The sequence below is a fragment of the Salvelinus namaycush genome, chromosome 5, assembly GCF_016432855.1.
Source record: "Salvelinus namaycush isolate Seneca chromosome 5, SaNama_1.0, whole genome shotgun sequence".
NCBI lineage: Eukaryota > Metazoa > Chordata > Actinopteri > Salmoniformes > Salmonidae > Salvelinus > Salvelinus namaycush.
The window spans coordinates 74,168,391-74,187,896 of NC_052311.1; the positions used below are offsets into that span (position 1 = coordinate 74,168,391).

The 19,506-nt window shown below is 47.0% G+C and overlaps 1 protein-coding gene across 5 annotated transcripts in view; it reads left to right on the forward strand.

Moving 5' to 3' along the window:
• taf2 (TAF2 RNA polymerase II, TATA box binding protein (TBP)-associated factor) overlaps positions 1-19,506 on the forward strand; it is a 48,243-nt gene that overhangs the window by 777 nt on the left and 27,960 nt on the right. For all 5 annotated transcript variants that reach the window (XR_005477056.1, XR_005477057.1, XM_038995208.1 and 2 more), the window contains exons 3-15: positions 2,509-2,669; positions 3,015-3,133; positions 3,457-3,598; positions 4,087-4,318; positions 6,072-6,256; positions 6,680-6,793; positions 9,638-9,737; positions 10,958-11,043; positions 12,460-12,595; positions 13,928-14,082; positions 16,288-16,402; positions 16,599-16,708; positions 18,837-18,902. Coding sequence is in view for 3 of the 5 variants with exons in the window: in XM_038995208.1 (XP_038851136.1) it covers positions 2,509-2,669; positions 3,015-3,133; positions 3,457-3,598; positions 4,087-4,318; positions 6,072-6,256; positions 6,680-6,793; positions 9,638-9,737; positions 10,958-11,043; positions 12,460-12,595; positions 13,928-14,082; positions 16,288-16,402; positions 16,599-16,708; positions 18,837-18,902 (1,721 nt within the window). In the remaining 2 variants the exon portion in view is untranslated. The remainder of the gene's footprint in view (positions 1-2,508; positions 2,670-3,014; positions 3,134-3,456; positions 3,599-4,086; positions 4,319-6,071; positions 6,257-6,679; positions 6,794-9,637; positions 9,738-10,957; positions 11,044-12,459; positions 12,596-13,927; positions 14,083-16,287; positions 16,403-16,598; positions 16,709-18,836; positions 18,903-19,506) is intronic.

Below are 19,506 nucleotides of genomic sequence, written 5' to 3' on the forward strand. Positions count from 1 at the left end.
TGACGTTATATCGTAGTAAATATATTCGTTAACTATAGTTCCCCCAAGTATCTATAGTTAACTAGTAGTTAACTATAGTTCCCCTCACCATCACTTAGGCTAAATCCCGGTTGTTGTATCTGTAGAACCTAGCTGTAGGCTATATCCCTGTTGTATCTGTAGAACCTAGCTGTAGACTATATCCCTGTTGTTGTATCTGTAGAACCTAGCTGTAGGCTATATCCCTGTTGTATCTGTAGAACCTAGCTGTAGACTATATCCCTGTTGTATCTGTAGAACCTAGCTGTAGACTATATCCCTGTTGTATCTGTAGAACCTAGCTGTAGACTATATCCCTGTTGTATCTGTAGAACCTAGCTGTAGACTATATCCCTGTTGTATCTGTAGAACCTAGCTGTAACCTATATCCCTGTTGTTGTGTCTGTAGAACCTAGCTGTAGACTATATCCCTGTTGTATCTGTAGAACCTAGCTGTAGACTATATCCCTGTTGTTGTGTCTGTAGAACCTAGCTGTAGACTATATCCCTGTTGTATCTGTAGAACCTAGCTGTAGACTATATCCCTGTTGTATCTGTAGAACCTAGCTGTAGACTATATCCCTGTTGTTGTATCTGTAGAACCTAGCTGTAGACTATATCCCTGTTGTATCTGTAGAACCCAGCTGTAGACTATATCCCTGTTGTTGTATCTGTAGAACCTAGCTGTAGACTATATCCCTGTTGTATCTGTAGAACCTAGCTGTAGACTATATCCCTGTTGTATCTGTAGAACCTAGCTGTAGACTATATCCCTGTTGTATCTGTAGAACCTAGCTGTAGACTATATCCCTGTTGTTGTATCTGTAGAACCTAGCTGTAGACTATATCCCTGTTGTATCTGTAGAACCTAGCTGTAGACTATATCCCTGTTGTATCTGTAGAACCTAGCTGTAGACTATATCCCTGTTGTATCTGTAGAACCTAGCTGTAGGCTATATCCCTGTTGTATCTGTAGAACCTAGCTGTAGACTATATCCCTGTTGTATCTGTAGAACCTAGCTGTAGACTATATCCCTGTTGTATCTGTAGAACCTAGCTGTAGGCTATATCCCTGTTGTTGTATCTGTAGAACCTAGCTGTAGACTATATCCCTGTTGTATCTGTAGAACCTAGCTGTAGACTATATCCCTGTTGTTGTATCTGTAGAACCTAGCTGTAGACTATATCCCTGTTGTTGTATCTGTAGAACCTAGCTGTAGACTATATCCCTGTTGTTGTATCTGTAGAACCTAGCTGTAGGCTATATCCCTGTTGTTGTATCTGTAGAACCTAGCTGTAGGCTATATCCCTGTTGTTGTATCTGTAGAACCTAGCTGTAGACTATATCCCTGTTGTTGTATCTGTAGAACCTAGCTGTAGGCTATATCCCTGTTGTTGTATCTGTAGAACCTAGCTGTAGACTATATCCCTGTTGTATCTGTAGAACCCAGCTGTAGACTATATCCCTGTTGTTGTATCTGTAGAACCTAGCTGTAGACTATATCCCTGTTGTATCTGTAGAACCTAGCTGTAGACTATATCCCTGTTGTATCTGTAGAACCTAGCTGTAGGCTATATCCCTGTTGTATCTGTAGAACCTAGCTGTAGACTATATCCCTGTTGTATCTGTAGAACCTAGTTGTAGGCTATATCCCTGTTGTATCTGTAGAACCTAGCTGTAGACTATATCCCTGTTGTATCTGTAGAACCTAGCTGTAGACTATATCCCTGTTGTATCTGTAGAACCTAGCTGTAGACTATATCCCTGTTGTATCTGTAGAACCTAGCTGTAGACTATATCCCTGTTGTATCTGTAGAACCTAGCTGTAGACTATATCCCTGTTGTATCTGTAGAACCTAGCTGTAGACTATATCCCTGTTGTATCTGTAGAACCTAGCTGTAGACTATATCCCTGTTGTTGTATCTGTAGAACCTAGCTGTAGACTATATCCCTGTTGTATCTGTAGAACCTAGCTGTAGGCTATATCCCTGTTGTATCTGTAGAACCTAGCTGTAGGCTATATCCCTGTTGTATCTGTAGAACCTAGCTGTAGACTATATCCCTGTTGTATCTGTAGAACCTAGCTGTAGACTATATCCCTGTTGTATCTGTAGAACCTAGCTGTAGACTATATCCCTGTTGTATCTGTAGAACCCAGTTGTAGACTATATCCCTGTTGTTGTATCTGTAGAACCTAGCTGTAGACTATATCCCTGTTGTATCTGTAGAACCTAGCTGTAGACTATATCCCTGTTGTGTCTGTAGAACCTAGCTGTAGACTATATCCCTGTTGTATCTGTAGAACCCAGTTGTAGACTATATCCCTGTTGTATCTGTAGAACCTAGCCAAATGACTGAGAACCAAACATATTTCTACTGCGAGACATTGAAAACAACAGTATAAATATATGTAGTCTAAGTCATTTGGCCGTGTAGAACCAGTCTAGTTTCTCATCCTTGTCAACTGACACACCCCTCTATTTGACAGGGCTTTGTGGAGCTGACCATCTTCCCAACTGTGGTCAACCTGAACCGGATCAAACTCAACAGCAAGCAGTGCAGGATCTACAGGGTCAGAGTCAACGACCTGGAAGCACCATTCATTTACAATGACCCTACTCTAGAGGTCTGCCACCACGAGTCCAAGCAGTAAGTATTGTCCTCATACACACATGGTCTAGTATTCATAACTCTCCATGGAGGAAACTGAACTCAACAGTACGTCTCATCCTCCAATGTTCTTCTTTCTGATGTTTTCACAAGAAACAATGACTGGGATATGTGGTTGTTTTATCGACCTTAGTGGAAGGCACACTAAGTTGCTCTGGATAAGAGTTCCTGCTAAATTACATAAATGTATGTAAAGTGGTGGGAGGAGGACAGGAGGAATCAAGGAGAAGACTTGAGAATCACCCCTGTATTACACAGCTACTTTCATAACACTGACTTGCAGTAAGTCCTCACCTCTTCCTCTCTCTGCCCTGTCCCTTGCAGGAGGAACCTGAACTATTTCTCCAGTGCCTACACAGCAGCAGTCAGCGCCGTGGACCCAGATGCTGGACACGGCGAGCTGGTCATCAAAGTCCCCTCGGAGCTGTGGAAGCAGGGAGACGGTAATACTGAACCTCGTCTTGTTCCAGTGAAATGTTGTCTCTGAATTGGGTTCATCTATATTATGGCCTTTGGTGAATGACTGACCTCCGTTGCATCTGACTCATCTGAGTCTTGGCTCTGTGGTTTGAATATAAAGGTTCAAGGCGTATTCTGATAGCCTGGTTGGTCCTAGATCTGTTTATATAGCACCAACACACCTGGAACCAGGCTAATGTCCTGCAATGCTCTTAGCTTAATGCATAGCATCAGAAGCTTTAAAGTATTGTTTATGTACAATTGAACTTAGTGCCCTGTAGATAATTGACTGTTTGTATGTCTTCAGAGATGAATGTGCTGAAGGTGTACATTGAGTTCTCTCTGGACCAGCCTAAAGGAGGCCTTCACTTTGTGGTGCCTGACGTAGAGGGGAGCATGGCTGAGAGAGGAGCACACGTCTTCTCCTTCGGATACCAGAACTCCACAAGGTGGGGAGGGAGACGTTGATGGATGTCATATTCAGACTTTTATTCTCTGTGCTGTCTACGCTGGTCTAGTGTCTCTCTTTCTCCTCTATCTTCTCTTTCTCTCTGTCATTCTCTCTCTCTCTCTCTCTCTCCCTGTTCTCTGTCATTCTCTCTCTCCACTGTCCTCTTTTTCTCTGTCATTCTCTCTCTCTATCTCTCTCTCTCTCTCTCCCTGTTCTCTGTCATTCTCTCTCTCCACTCTCCTCTTTCTCTGTCATTCTCTCTCTCTATCTCTCTCTCTCTCCCTGTTCTCTGTCATTCTCTCTCTCCACTCTCCTCTTTCTCTGTCATTCTCTATCTCTCCTCTCTCTCTGTCATTCTCTCTACTCTCTCGCTTTCATTCCCTCTCATTCTCCTCCATGTAATACTATCAGATATGTTGTCACAAGCCTCATCCTTCCTTGCTCCTTGACTAGCTACACTGTTGTCCACCGGCCTTCCTCTCCCAGGTTCTGGTTCCCCTGTGTGGACTCGTACTCTGAGCTGTGCACCTGGAAGCTGGAGTTCACAGTGGATGCCTCTATGGTGGCTGTGTCCTGTGGGGACTTGGTAGAGACGGTCTATACCCATGACATGAGGAAGAAGACCTTCCACTACGTCCTCCCCATCCCCACCGCTGCCTCCAACATCTCACTGTCTGTCGGGCCCTTTGAGATCCTGGTCGACCCCTACATGCATGAGGTACTGTGTGTCTGTGGAAAAGCATAGAAACCCAGTATTACCCACCACAATGTATTTAGTAGAAGCCCATAGAGTGTTCTGAAAGGAGAATGGATTTAGTAGAAGCCAGTAGGGTGTTCTGAAAGGAGAATGTATTTAGTAGAAGCCAGTAGAGTGTTCTGAAAGGAGAATGTGTTTAGTAGAAGCCAGTAGGGTGTTCTGAAAGGAGAATGTATTTAGTAGAAGCCAGTAGAGTGTTCTGAAAGGAGAATGTATTTAGTAGAAGCCAGTAGAGTGTTCTGAAAGGAGAATGTATTTAGTAGAAGCCAGTAGGGTGTTCTGAAAGGAGAATGGATTTAGTAGAAGCCAGTAGGGTGTTCTGAAAGGAGAATGTGTTTAGTAGAAGCCAGTAGGGTGTTCTGAAAGGAGAATGTATTTAGTAGAAGCCAGTAGGGTGTTCTGAAAGGAGAATGGATTTAGTAGAAGCCAGTAGGGTGTTCTGAAAGGAGAATGGATTTAGTAGAAGCCCATAGAGTAGGGTGTTGTGAAAGGAGAATGTATTTAGTAGAAGCCAGTAGGGTGTTGTGAAAGGAGAATGGATTTAGTAGAAGCCAGTAGGGTGTTGTGAAAGGAGAATGGATTTAGTAGAAGCCAGTAGGGTGTTGTGAAAGGAGAATGGATTTAGTAGAAGCCAGTAGGGTGTTGTGAAAGGAGAATGGATTTAGTAGAAGCCAGTAGGGTGTTGTGAAATGAGAATGGATTTAGTAGAAGCCAGTAGGGTGTTGTGAAAGGAGAATGGATTTAGTAGAAGCCAGTAGGGTGTTCTGAAAGGAGAATGGATTTAGTAGAAGCTAGTAGAGAATAGAGGTAGGCAACCATGGAGGGTAAAATATGTTGACATATACACTGAGTGTACAAAACATTAGGAACACCTTCGTCGGGGCATCTACTCTACAAGGTGTCGGAAGTGTTCCACAGGGATGCTGGCCCATGTTGACTCCAATGCTGCCCACAGTTGTGTCCAGTTGGCTGGATGTCCATTGGGTGGTGGACCATTCTTCTTGATCCACACGGGAAACTGTTTGTGTGTGTGTGTGTGTGTGTGTGTGTGTGTGTGTGTGTGTGTGTGTGTGTGTGTGTGTGTGTGTGTGTGTGTGTGTGTGTGTGTGTGTGTGTGTGTGTGTGTGTGTGGAAAAACCCAGCAGCATTGCAGTTCTTGACACAAACCGGTGCGCCTGGCACCTACTACCATACCCTGTTCAAAAGCACTTAAATCTTTTGTCTTGCCCATTCCCCCTCTGCATGACACACATATACAATCCTTGTCTCAAGGCTTAAAAATCCTTCTTTAACCTGTCTCCTGCCCTTCATCTACACGGATTGAAGTGAATTTAACAAAGTGACAGTAAGGGATCATATCTTTCACCTGTATTCACCTGGTCAGGCTATGTCATGGAAATAGCAGGTGTTCTTAATGTTTTGTCCACTCGGTGTATATTTAAGCAGATTACCTTTCCACCTACGACCACTAGGTGGAGAATGACTCATTATACTCTGTTGGTTGAAGCAGCTTCAAGGATGTGTGAATCAGTCTAGGAACCCTGCGTGCTATACTGACATATTGTCCAAGATGGTTCTCTTCAAACATACGTTTTGATAGAATAGAATACAACAGAAACAGAATAAGTGTACCCCCCCCCCCCCCCCCCCCAGAGGGAACTTCTGTAATTTTGCTGCGTTGACACCTTTTTAAAGATACTTTTCCATTTCCCAGGTGACCCACTTCTGTTTGCCCCAGCTCCTGCCCCTGTTGAAACACTCCATGTCCTACCTGCATGAGATCTTTGAGTTCTACGAGGAGATCCTGACCTGTCGATATCCTTACTCCTGCTTCAAGACTGTGTTTGTGGACGAGGCCTACGTCCAGGTGTCTTCCTACGCGTCCATGAGCATCTTCAGGTGGCTACAGTCTCTAGTCCCGATACCGTTCTTTATGTGACTTTACTCTCCATCAACAACACATTTTTACTTTAGAACGATGTTTCGCAACGTTTGGATATTTACATCGTATTGTGGAAACTTCTCACTGTTTGTTTTAATGTTTTACATTTTCCGCGAGTTTTTCACTGAAAATAGTTTGATTTAGAACTATTACGTCAATATTTACTCGGTTAAGACCTGCGCCTCAGGTGCTTTTGCAGTTTCCCTCGGGGACAAAGAACAGCTCTCCTCAACCATTCATTTCTCGCTTTCACTTTTCATAATGCTGACTTGTTTTGGCACAAGTCAAACTGAACATGGTTTTTCTTCTCCCGTACCCCTCTCCCCCCGCTCTCCCCCCCCCCCCCCCCCCCCCCCGTCTCTCTTCCTCTCTCCTGTCAGTACTAATCTGCTCCACAGTGCCCTGATCATAGACCAGACCCCCCTGACCAGACAGTGTTTAGCTCAGGCTCTGGCCCAGCAGTTCTTTGGCTGCTTCATCTCCAGGATGTCCTGGTGAGTAACGTACTGAGTAATACCAGACGGGTTATAGTGGTGGAGCAGCCTACAGGTACTGAATACTACCAGACGGGTTATAGTGGTGGAGCAGCCTACAGGTACTGAGTAATACCAGACGGGTTATAGGGGTGGAGCAGCCTACAGGTACTGAGTAATACCAGACGGGTTATAGTGGTGGAGCAGCCTACAGGTACTGAGTAATACCAGACGGGTTATAGGGGTGGAGCAGCCTACAGGTACTGAGTAATACCAGACGGGTTATAGTGGTGGAGCAGCCTACAGGTACTGAATACTACCAGACGGGTTATAGTGGTGGAGCAGCCTACAGGTACTGAGTACTACCAGATGGGTTATAGGGGTGGAGCAGCCTACAGGTACTGAGTAATACCAGACGGGTTATAGTGGTGGAGCAGCCTACAGGTACTGAGTACTACCAGACGGGTTATAGGGGTGGAGCAGCCTACAGGTACTGAGTAATACCAGACGGGTTATAGTGGTGGAGCAGCCTACAGGTACTGAGTAATACCAGACGGGTTATAGGGGTGGAGCAGCCTACAGGTACTGAGTAATACCAGACGGGTTATAGTGGTGGAGCAGCCTACAGGTACTGAATACTACCAGACGGGTTATAGTGGTGGAGCAGCCTACAGGTACTGAGTAATACCAGACGGGTTATAGGGGTGGAGCAGCCTACAGGTACTGAGTAATACCAGACGGGTTATAGTGGTGGAGCAGCCTACAGGTACTGAGTAATACCAGACGGGTTATAGTGGTGGAGCAGCCTACAGGTACTGAGTACTACCAGACGGGTTATAGTGGTGGAGCAGCCTACAGGTACTGAGTAATACCAGACGGGTTATAGTGGTGGAGCAGCCTACAGGTACTGAATACTACCAGACGGGTTATAGTGGTGGAGCAGCCTACAGGTACTGAGTAATACCAGACGGGTTATAGTGGTGGAGCAGCCTACAGGTACTGAGTAATACCAGACGGGTTATAGTGGTGGAGCAGCCTACAGGTACTGAGTAATACCAGACGGGTTATAGTGGTGGAGCAGCCTACAGGTACTGAGTAATACCAGACGGGTTATAGTGGTGGAGCAGCCTACAGGTACTGAGTAATACCAGACGGGTTATAGGGGTGGAGCAGCCTACAGGTACTGAGTAATACCAGATGGGTTATAGTGGTGGAGCAGCCTACAGGTACTGAGTAATACAAGACGGGTTATAGTGGTGGAGCAGCCTACAGGTACTGAGTAATACCAGACCGGTGATAGGGGTGGAGCAGCCTACAGGTACTGAGTAATACCAGACGGGTTATAGTGGTGGAGCAGCCTACAGGTACTGAGTAATACCAGACGGGTTATAGTGGTGGAGCAGCCTACAGGTACTGAGTACTACCAGACGGGTTATAGTGGTGGAGCAGCCTACAGGTACTGAGTAATACCAGACGGGTTATAGTGGTGGAGCAGCCTACAGGTACTGAGTACTACCAGACGGGTTATAGTGGTGGAGCAGCCTACAGGTACTGAGTAATACCAGACGGGTTATAGTGGAGCAGCCTACAGGTACTGAGTACTACCAGACGGGTTATAGTGGTGGAGCAGCCTACAGGTACTGAGTAATACCAGACGGGTTATAGTGGTGGAGCAGCCTACAGGTACTGAGTAATACCAGACGGGTTATAGTGGAGCAGCCTACAGGTACTGAGTACTACCAGACGGGTTATAGTGGTGGAGCAGCCTACAGGTACTGAGTAATACCAGACGGGTTATAGTGGTGGAGCAGCCTACAGGTACTGAGTACTACCAGACGGGTTATAGTGGAGTGGTGGAGCAGCCTACAGAGACCACACACACACACATCAAACGTAAGAAGCACTCCTGGTTCAACCTAGGAGCTCGTCGGTGCCCAAGGAGCTCGGCAGTGTTATTTGGAATTGTTGTTTCCTAAGAACAGCGTGGTAACTGTGGGTTCCTATCCAGATTTCTAGAAGTCTAGTACAGAGAGATTACTGAAATTATATTTCATCATTGTATTCAGTACCAGGCATAAATTGAGCAAAGCTTTGGCATAGCTGAGAGTGTCCCAGTATGATGAATCTGTGTATGTGTTTGGCAACGTGTCTACAGCCGAGGGGGGGTGGGACTCTTGGCAAAAGTGCGACTGCTGTCAGTTGTGGAGGCTGAGGTTTCACGACGGCTTCAAAGGATCCCTGCAAACAATGGACCCCCTGTCTTATTAAGTGTTTAAAACTAAGTCAGATGTGGAAGCTCCACTTAGTCTTATTTATGTGTCTTGTATTAAAAAGCCACAGTTGTGTAAGACCACAGAGAAATCAAATAGGCCTTTCTCTTTTTGATACGAAGACCCGTCACCTGCTTGCAATTAATCTTGTGGTTTCATTTCTTTTCAAGCCTGTAATTGAAGTCAGCTTGTTTTCTGAAACTGAGCTCGTATCCAGCTTGTAAAGAGAGGTTTAGCACTTTCTGTGTGTTACACATTTTCACAGGATTTCATCTCATTACATGAAGCTACGGCCAGTATTCATTAAATTAGTCTGAGTTAAAAACCACCATGGTTGAATAAAGTATATTGTTTCTCTTTTTTATGCAATAAAAGGTAAGTTAGTAAACGTCTGCCAAACTGGTTAAAATGACGTCGTTCCGGCCGGTCGCCTTGCCTGTCTGGCCGGTCGCCTGGAGGGGTCTCCTTACCGGTCGCCTGGAGGGGTCTCCTTGCCGGTCGCCTGGAGGGGTCTCCTTGCCGGTCGCCTGGAGGGGTCTCCTTGCCGGTCGCCTGGAGGGGTCTCCTTACCTGTTGTCTGGTCTGTGTTCTGTAGGGCTGATGAGTGGGTGCTGAAGGGGATCTCTGGCTACATCTATGGTCTGTACCTGAAGAAGACCTTTGGAGTGAACCAGTACCGCCACTGGATCAAAGAGGTAGGGGGTGAACCAGTACCTCCACTGGATCAAAGAGGTAGGGGGTGAACCAGTACCTCCACTGGATCAAAGAGGTAGGGGGTGAACCAGTACCGCCACTGGATCAAAGAGGTAGGGGGTGAACCAGTACCTCCACTGGATCAAAGAGGTAGGGGGTGAACCAGTACCTCCACTGGATCAAAGAGGTAGGGGGTGAACCAGTACCGCCACTGGATCAAAGAGGTAGGGGGTGAACCAGTACCTCCACTGGATCCAAGAGGTAGGGGGTGAACCAGAACCGCCACTGGATCAAAGATGTAGGGGGTGAACCAGTACCGCCACTGGATCAGAGACACTGCATCTCAGTGCAAGAGGTGTCACTGCAGTCCCTGGCTCGAATCCAGGCTGCATCACATACGGCCGTGATTGGGAGTCCCATAGGGCGGCGCACAATTGGCCCAGCGTCGTTGGGGTTTTGGCCAGGGTAGGCCGTCATTGTAAATAAGAATTTGTTCTTAACTGACTTGCCTAGTTAAATAAAGGTTAAATAAAAAATACAAATATAGGGAATAGGTTATGCTGGTCCCACTCTGCCAAATAAACACATGACTATATTGGTTATGCTGGTCCCACTCTGCCAAATAAACACACAACTATATTGGTTATGCTGGTCCCACTCTGCCAAATAAACACACAACTATATTGGTTATGCTGGTCCCACTCTGCCAAATAAACACACAACTATATTGGTTATGCTGGTCCCACTCTGCCAAATAAACACACAACTATATTGGTTATGCTGGTCCCACTCTGCCAAATAAACACACAACTATATTGGTTATGCTGGTCCCACTGCTAAATAAACACATGACTATATTGGTTATGCTGGTCCCACTCTGCCAAATAAACACATGACTATATTGGTTATGCTGGTCCCACTCTGCTAAATAAACACATGACTATATTGGTTATGCTGGTCCCACTGCTAAATAAACACATGACTATATTGGTTATGCTGGTCCCACTCTGCTAAATAAACACATGACTATATTGGTTATGCTGGTCCCACTGCTAAATAAACACATGACTATATTGGTTATGCTGGTCCCACTGCTAAATAAACACATGACTATATTGGTTATGCTGGTCCCACTCTGCTAAATAAACACATGACTATATTGGTAATGCTGGTCCCACTCTGCTAAATAAACACATGACTATGAAGTGTGGTTTTCTCTCAGGAACTGGACAAGATGGTGGAGTATGAGCTGAAGATGGGAGGAGTTCTCTTACACCCGACCTTCGGTGGAGGCAAAGACAAGGACAAGTGAGAGCAGCTCCCTGTTGGTTCAAAGGTCATTTAACATGGCTGATGAATGGCATGAGAACCACCTACTTTCAGTGTCAACACACTTTGATATGTGGCTCCAATGAGGGGGATGAATCTGTTTTCTGTTATAAACTGGGTGGTTCCGGCCCTGAATGCTGATTGGCTGACAGCCGTGTTATGTCAGACCGTATACCATTGATACGACAAAACATGTATTTTTACTGCTCTAATTACGTTGGTAACCAGTTTATAACAGCACTAAGGCACCTCGGGGGTTTGTGGTATATGGCCAATATACCACGGCTACGGGCTGTGTCCAGGCACTCCGCGTTGCATCGTGGTCATGAACAGCCCTTAGCCGTGGTGTATTGGCCATATACCACAAACCCCCGAGGTGCCTTAGTGCTTAAACAACCTCTTACTTTCAGTGTCAACACACTTTGATTTGTGTCGCCAATGAGGAGGATGAATGTGTTGTCTGTTCTACCAGTCTACAACCACCTAGTAGCAAGTAAATTACAGGTCAGACATTCCTGTTGCTACTGCTGTTGAGGGGTGTTGGTCTACAAGCCTGTATCTCTCACAGAGAAGTGGTGTTCTGGTTTCAATTATCAACCTATATGCCGATGTGAAGATTTCCAACGGGAGAGTAAAGAAACAAGTGAAGAGTGGAGTTGATTCATTCCAGCCCAATAAACCGCTGGCACCATCTCAAGTGTTTGTCATAAATCAGACCTCTCTCTACACTCCTGGAGTGGGCTTGGAGAGCTATCGACACGTTATGCAAACACTTACGCCTGTCTGTGTACTGCCTGTCAATGACTTGGCTAGTAAGTCCACGTTGTAGTTTATCTTAAAGATGCTACAGTTTACAAGCTGAGGAGATGGAGTGAGGTGTTGTTGAGAAGTAGTTTTTTTTCTGATTTTAATCTTCCTCCCTCTCTCTTTCTCCCTCCTCTCCCTCTCCTCTCTCTTTCCCCCTCCTCTCTCTCTTTCTCCCTCCTCTCCCTCTCCTCTCTCTTTCCCCCTCCTCTCTCTCTCCTCTCTTTCTCCCCCCTCTCATTTCTCTCTCCTCATCCCTCACTCTCTCCCCCCTCCCTTTCTCCTCTCTCTTTCTCCCTCCTCTCTCTTTCTCCCTCCTCTCTCATTCTCCCTCCTCTCTCTCTCCTTTCTTTCTCCCCCCTCATCTCTCTCTCCTCATCCCTCACTCTTTCCCCCATCTCATCTCTCTCTCCATCCTTCACTCTCTCCCCCCTCTCATCTCTCTCTCTTCTCTCCTCTCTCTTTCTCCCTCCTCTCACTCTCCCCCCTCATCTCTCTCTCCTCATCCCTCCCTCTCTCCCCCCTCATCTCTCTCTCCTCATCCCTCACTCTCTCCCCCCTCCCTCTCATCTCTCTCTCTCCCTCTCTTAGTCCTACCCCTCACCTCCACTTCTCCATCAAGCACCCTCACACCCTGTCCTGGAAGTACTATAAGATGTTCCAGTGTAAAGCCCACCTGGTCATGAGGCTCATTGAGAACAGGATCAGCATGGAGTTCATGCTGCAGGTGAGTAATCAATGTAATAATCCATCCATCATCTAGTGTGCTGGTTCTGGTAAACATCTGTCTACACGTGAAGTCTAGTTGTTTAAACACTAATACCTACAGGGATTCAACACTAGAGTTTATTAATACTGAGTCTGGGTCATTCCAGTTCAACTACTAGCAGTTTCATGGAGGAAAGCATTTTCAATCCTCAAATCATTGGACCACAGATCCCAGCACTACACCAGATCCCAGCACTACATCAGATCCCAGCACCACACCAGATCCCAGCACCACACCAGATCCCAGCACTACACCAGATCCCAGCACCACACCAGATCCCAGCACCACACCAGATCCCAGCACTACACCAGATCCCAGCACCACACCAGATCCCAGCATCAGATCCCAGCACTACATCAGATCCCAGCACCACACCAGATCCCAGCATCAGATCCCAGCACTACACCAGATCCCAGCACTACATCAGATCCCAGCACTACATCAGATCCCAGCACCAGATCCCAGCACTACACCAGATCCCAGCACTACACCAGATCCCAGCACTACACCAGATCCCAGCACTACACCAGATCCCAGCACTACACCAGATCCCGGCACTACACCAGATCCCGGCACTACATCAGATCCCGGCACTACATCAGATCCCGGCACTACATCAGATCCCGGCACTACACCAGATCCCGGCATCACACCAGATCCCGGCACTACACCAGATCCCGGCACTACACCAGATCCCGGCACTACACCAGATCCCGGCACTACACCAGATCCCGGCACTACACCAGATCCCGGCACTACACCAGATCCCGGCACCACACCAGATCCCGGCACCACACCAGATCCCGGCACCACACCAGATCCCGGCACCACACCAGATCCCAGCACTACATCAGATCCCAGCACTACATCAGATCCCAGCACTACATCAGATCCCAGCACTACATCAGATCCCAGCACTACATCAGATCCCAGCACTACATCAGATCCCAGCACTATACCAGATCCCAGCACTATACCAGATCCCAGCACTATACCAGATCCCAGCACTATACCAGATCCCAGCACTATACCAGATCCCAGCACTACATCAGATCCCAGCACCACATCAGATCCCAGCATCAGATCCCAGCATCAGATCCCTGCACCAGATCCCAGCACTACATCAGATCCCAGCACTACATCAGATCCCAGCACTACATCAGATCCCAGCACTACATTGACTCTTCCCCTGTTCAGCTCCTGAGTGACCAGTACAGTGTCCTCGCAGAAGTACCAGACACATGTGGAGTCAGATACATGAACTAGATGATTCTGTTTCCTATCTGCTAGGTGTTCAACAAGTTACTAAGCCTGGCCAGTACAGCGTCCTCGCAGAAGTACCAGTCACACATGTGGAGTCAGATGCTGGTATCCACCCACAGCTTCCTCAAGTCCATCTCCAACGTGTCGGGGAAGGACATAGGACCCCTCATCAAGCAGTGGGTGTATCCTTTCACCTGTCAATCAGACCACTGGAGGGAGAGGTTGTAACGTGATTATAACACTGTAATAGCAGATTAACAGTTAGGACATAGGACCCCTCATCAAGCAGTGGGTGTGTCCTTTAACCTGTCAATCAGACCACTGGAGGGAGAGGTTGTAACGTGACTATAACACTGTAATAGCAGATTAATAGTTAGGACCCTCATCAAGCAGTGGGTGTGTCCTTTCAGCTCCCTCAGACTGCTTAGCAGAACACTGGAGACACTGGCCTGGTTAGAACACTAATGACTGACTGGCCTGGTTAGAACACTAATGACTGACTGGCCTGGTTAGAACACTAATGACTGACTGGCCTGGTTAGAACACTAATGACTGACTGGCCTGGTTAGAACACTAATGACTGACTGGCCTGGTTAGAACACTAATGACTGACTGGCCTGGTTAGAACACTAATGACTGACTGGCCTGGTTAGAACACTAATGACTGACTGGCCTGGTTAGAACACTAATGACTGACTGGCCTGGTTAGAACACTAATGACTGACTGGCCTGGTTAGAACACTAACGACTGACTGGCCTGGTTAGAACACTAACGACTGACTGGCCTGGTTAGAACACTAACGACTGACTGGCCTGGTTAGAACACTAACGACTGACTGGCCTGGTTAGAACACTAACGACTGACTGGCCTGGTTAGAACACTAACGACTGACTGGCCTGGTTAGAACACTAACGACTGACTGGCCTGGTTAGAACACTAACGACTGACTGGCCTGGTTAGAACACTAACGACTGACTGGCCTGGTTAGAACACTAACGACTGACTGGCCTGGTTAGAACACTAACGACTGACTGGCCTGGTTAGAACACTAACGACTGACTGGCCTGGTTAGAACACTAACGACTGACTGGCCTGGTTAGAACACTAACGACTGACTGGCCTGGTTAGAACACTAACGACTGACTGGCCTGGTTAGAACACTAACGACTGACTGGCCTGGTTAGAACACTAACGACTGACTGGCCTGGTTAGAACACTAACGACTGACTGGCCTGGTTAGAACACTAACGACTGACTGGCCTGGTTAGAACACTAACGACTGACTGGCCTGGTTAGAACACTAACGACTGACTGCCTGGTTAACCTGCCCTGGTTAGAACACTAACGACTGACTGGCCTGGTTAGAACACTAACGACTGACTGGCCTGGATAGAACACTAACGACTGACTGGCCTGGATAGAACACTAACGACTGACTGGCCTGGATAGAACACTAATAACAGACTGGCCTGGATAGAACACTAACAACAGACTGGCCTGGTTAGAACACTAACGACTGACTGGCCTGGTTGGAACACTAACGACTGACTGGCCTGGTTGGAACACTAACGACTGACTGGCCTGGTTAGAACACTAACGACTGACTGGCCTGGTTGGAACACTAACGACTGACTGGCCTGGTTGGAACACTAACGACTGACTGGCCTGGTTGGAACACTAACGACTGACTGGCCTGGTTGGAACACTAACGACTGACTGGCCTGGTTGGAACACTAACGACTGACTGGCCTGGTTGGAACACTAACGACTGACTGGCCTGGTTGGAACACTAACGACTGACTGGCCTGGTTAGAACACTAACGACTGACTGGCCTGGTTAGAACACTAACGACTGACTGGCCTGGTTGGAACACTAACGACTGACTGGCCTGGTTGGAACACTAACGACTGACTGGCCTGGTTGGAACACTAACGACTGACTGGCCTGGTTGGAACACTAACGACTGACTGGCCTGGTTATAAAGCCTCTTTAAGCAGTGTAATAATTGAACTCTTCAACTGATGACCCGTATATATGCGTTTTGCTTTTTCAGATGACTGATTTTGTATCTTATAAGTTCACTTTAATGTCCAGAGATGTCAACTGACATGGAAATGTATTGTACATGTCAGCAGAAAGGTCGTGTCTATTTATAGTCTGTATGTAATATCAAGGCTTTGGATGATTTAATATCCACTATACAACTGGAAATATACCATATCACCAACATTTTCCAAAACCATTCCTGTGGTTATTACACTGCAGTAATTTAATGATTCACGCTGATTGCTCTAGTTATTACGTTGAACTACCATTGTGCCCCTGATTGGGATCTGGACTGTAATTGTTTCAGTTTTAGATATTAGCCTTAATTCAAGCCCACAGAGACCAGAGTGCGGTGGTGAAGTTCTTTGGCAGTTTTGCCTTCAACAGGAAACGGAACGTTCTAGAACTGGAGATCCGACAGGACTACACCTCCTCTGGAACACAGAAATATGTGGTAGGTCCTCTTTGAACTGAGTTGGTTTAACTTTACTGGTGTGCGGCGGATGGGCGCAGTTAGCACTTTTGGGACGATTCGATTGGTTCCATTGTACCAGCAAAGCTAAATCAATCTACCGCAAGTATTTGACATTTTGTGTTTGACCCAAGTCTGAGATTTAGTAGTAAGGTGAATCACTGTCTTTGTTCTGTAGGGACCCATCAAGGTGACAGTACAGGAGCTGGATGGATCCTTCAACCACACGCTACAGATCGAAGAGAACAGTCTGAAGCACGACATCCCCTGCCACTCCAAGAGCAGACGGTAAACTCAAGCATCTTGTTTCTGTTGTTATTACTAACACATTTCAATAAGCCTAATGCAATGCCGTCTTAGCTGTAGTTTGGAGGACCAAGCCTAATGCAATGGCGTCTTAGCTGTAGTTTGGAGGACCAAGCCTAATGCAATGGCGTCTTAGCTGTAGTTTGGAGGACCAAGCCTAATGCACTGCCGTCTTAGCTGTAGTTTGGAGGACCAAGCCTAATGCACTGCTGTCTTAGCTGTAGTTTGGAGGACCAAGCCTAATGCAATGGCGTCTTAGCTGTAGTTTGGAGGACCAAGCCTAATGCAATGGCGTCTTAGCTGTAGTTTGGAGGACCAAGCCTAATGCACTGCCGTCTTAGCTGTAGTTTGGAGGACCAAGCCTAATGCAATGCTGTCTTAGCTGTAGTTTGGAGGACCAAGCCTAATGCAATGGCGTCTTAGCTGTAGTTTGGAGGACCAAGCCTAATGCAATGCCATCTTAGCTGTAGTTTGGAGGACCAAGCCTAATGCAATGCCGTCTTAGCTGTAGTTTGGAGGACCAAGCCTAATGCAATGCCATCTTAGCTGTAGTTTGGAGGACCAAGCCTAATGCAATGCCATCTTAGCTGTAGTTTGGAGGACCAAGCCTAATGCAATGCCTTCTTAGCTGTAGTTTGGAGGACCAACCCTAATGCAATGCCGTCTTAGCTGTAGTTTGGAGGACCAAGCCTAATGCAATGCCGTCTTAGCTGTAGTTTGGAGGACCAAGCCTAATGCAATGCCGTCTTAGCTGTAGTTTGGAGGACCAAGCCTAATGCAATGCCGTCTTAGCTGTAGTTTGGAGGACCAAGCCTAATGCAATGCTGTCTTAGCTGTAGTTTGGAGGACCAAGCCTAATGCAATGGCATCTTAGCTGTAGTTTGGAGGACCAAGCCTAATGCAATGGCGTCTTAGCTGTAGTTTGGAGGACCAAGCCTAATGCAATGCCGTCTTAGCTGTAGTTAAGAAGACCAAGCCTAATGCAATGCCGTCTTAGCTGTAGTTAAGAAGACCAAGCCTAATGCAATGGCGTCTTAGCTGTAGTTAAGAAGACCAAGCCTAATGCAATGCCATCTTAGCTGTAGTTTGGAGGACCAAGCCTAATGCAATGCCGTCTTAGCTGTTGCAATGCCATCTTAGCTGTAGTTTGGAGGACCAAGCCTAATGCAATGCTGTCTTAGCTGTAGTTAAGAAGACCAAGCCTAATGCAACGCTGTCTTAGCTGTAGTTAAGAAGACCAAGCCTAATGCAATGCCTTCTTAGCTGTAGTTTGGAGGACCAAGCCTAATGCAATGCCGTCTTAGCTGTAGTTTGGAGGACCAAGCCTAATGCAATGCCGTCTTAGCTGTAGTTTGGAAGACCAAGCCTAATGCAATGCCATCTTAGCTGTAGTTTGGAGGACCAAGCCTAATGCAATGCCATCTTAGCTGTAGTTTGGAGGACCAAGCCTAATACAATGCCATCTTAGCTGTAGTTTGGAGGACCAAGCCTAATGCAATGCCATCTTTGCTGTAGTTTGGAGGACCAAGCCTAATGCAATGCCGTCTTAGCTGTAGTTTGGAAGACCAAGCCTAATGCAATGCAGTCTTAGCTGTAGTTTGGAGGACCAAGCCTAATGCAATGGCGTCTTAGCTGTAGTTTGGAGGACCAAGCCTAATACAATGCCGTCTTAGCTGTAGTTTGGAGGACCAAGCCTAATGCAATGCCGTCTTAGCTGTAGTTTGGAGGACCAAGCCTAATGCAATGGTGTCTTAGCTGTAGTTAAGAAGACCAAGCCTAATACAATGCCGTCTTAGCTGTAGTTTGGAGGACCAAGCCTAATGCAATGCCGTCTTAGCTGTAGTTTGGAGGACCAAGCCTAATGCAATGCCGTCTTAGCTGTAGTTAAGAGGACCAAGCCTAATACAATGCCGTCTTAGCTGTAGTTTGGAGGACCAAGCCTAATACAATGCCGTCTTAGCTGTAGTTTGGAGGACCAAGCCTAATGCAATGCCGTCTTAGCTGTAGTTTGGAGGACCAAGCCTAATTCAATGCCGTCTTGGCTGTAGTTTGTAGGACCAAGTGTCCCTCAGTTTATCTCCACCTCCTGAGAGTTTCTATTTTCTTCCAGAAACAAGAAGAAGAAGATCCCTTTGATGAACGGGGAGGAGGTTGACATGGACCTGTCTGCTATGGAGTAAGACTTTATACTGTTCCCCTTCTCGCTCTCTCGCTCTCTCTACTACTTTATACTGTTCCCCTTCTCTCTCTCTCTCTGTCTACTACTTTATACTGCTCCCCTTCTCTCTGTCTGCTATGGAGTAAGACTTTATACTGTCTGCTCACTGACTGTCTGCTCACTGACTGTCTGCTCACTGACTGTCTGCCCACTGACTGTCTGCCCACTGACTGTCTGCCCACTGACTGTCTGCCCACTGACTGTCTGCCCACTGACTGTCTGCCCACTGACTGTCTGCCCACTGACTGTCTGCCCACTGACTGTCTGCCCACTGACTGTCTGCCCACTGGCTGTCTGCCCACTGGCTGTCTGCCCACTGGCTGTCTGCCCACTGGCTGTCTGCCCACCGGCTGTCTGCCCACCGGCTGTCTGCCCACCGGCTGTCTGGGGAGAGCAGGACTGATACATACTACAGAGCTGGGGAGAGCAGCACTGATACATACTACAGAGCTGGGGAGAGCAACACTGATACATACTACAGGGCTGGGGAGAGCAGCACTGATACATACTACAGAGCTGGGGAGAGCAGCACTGATACATACTACAGAGCTGGGGAGAGCAG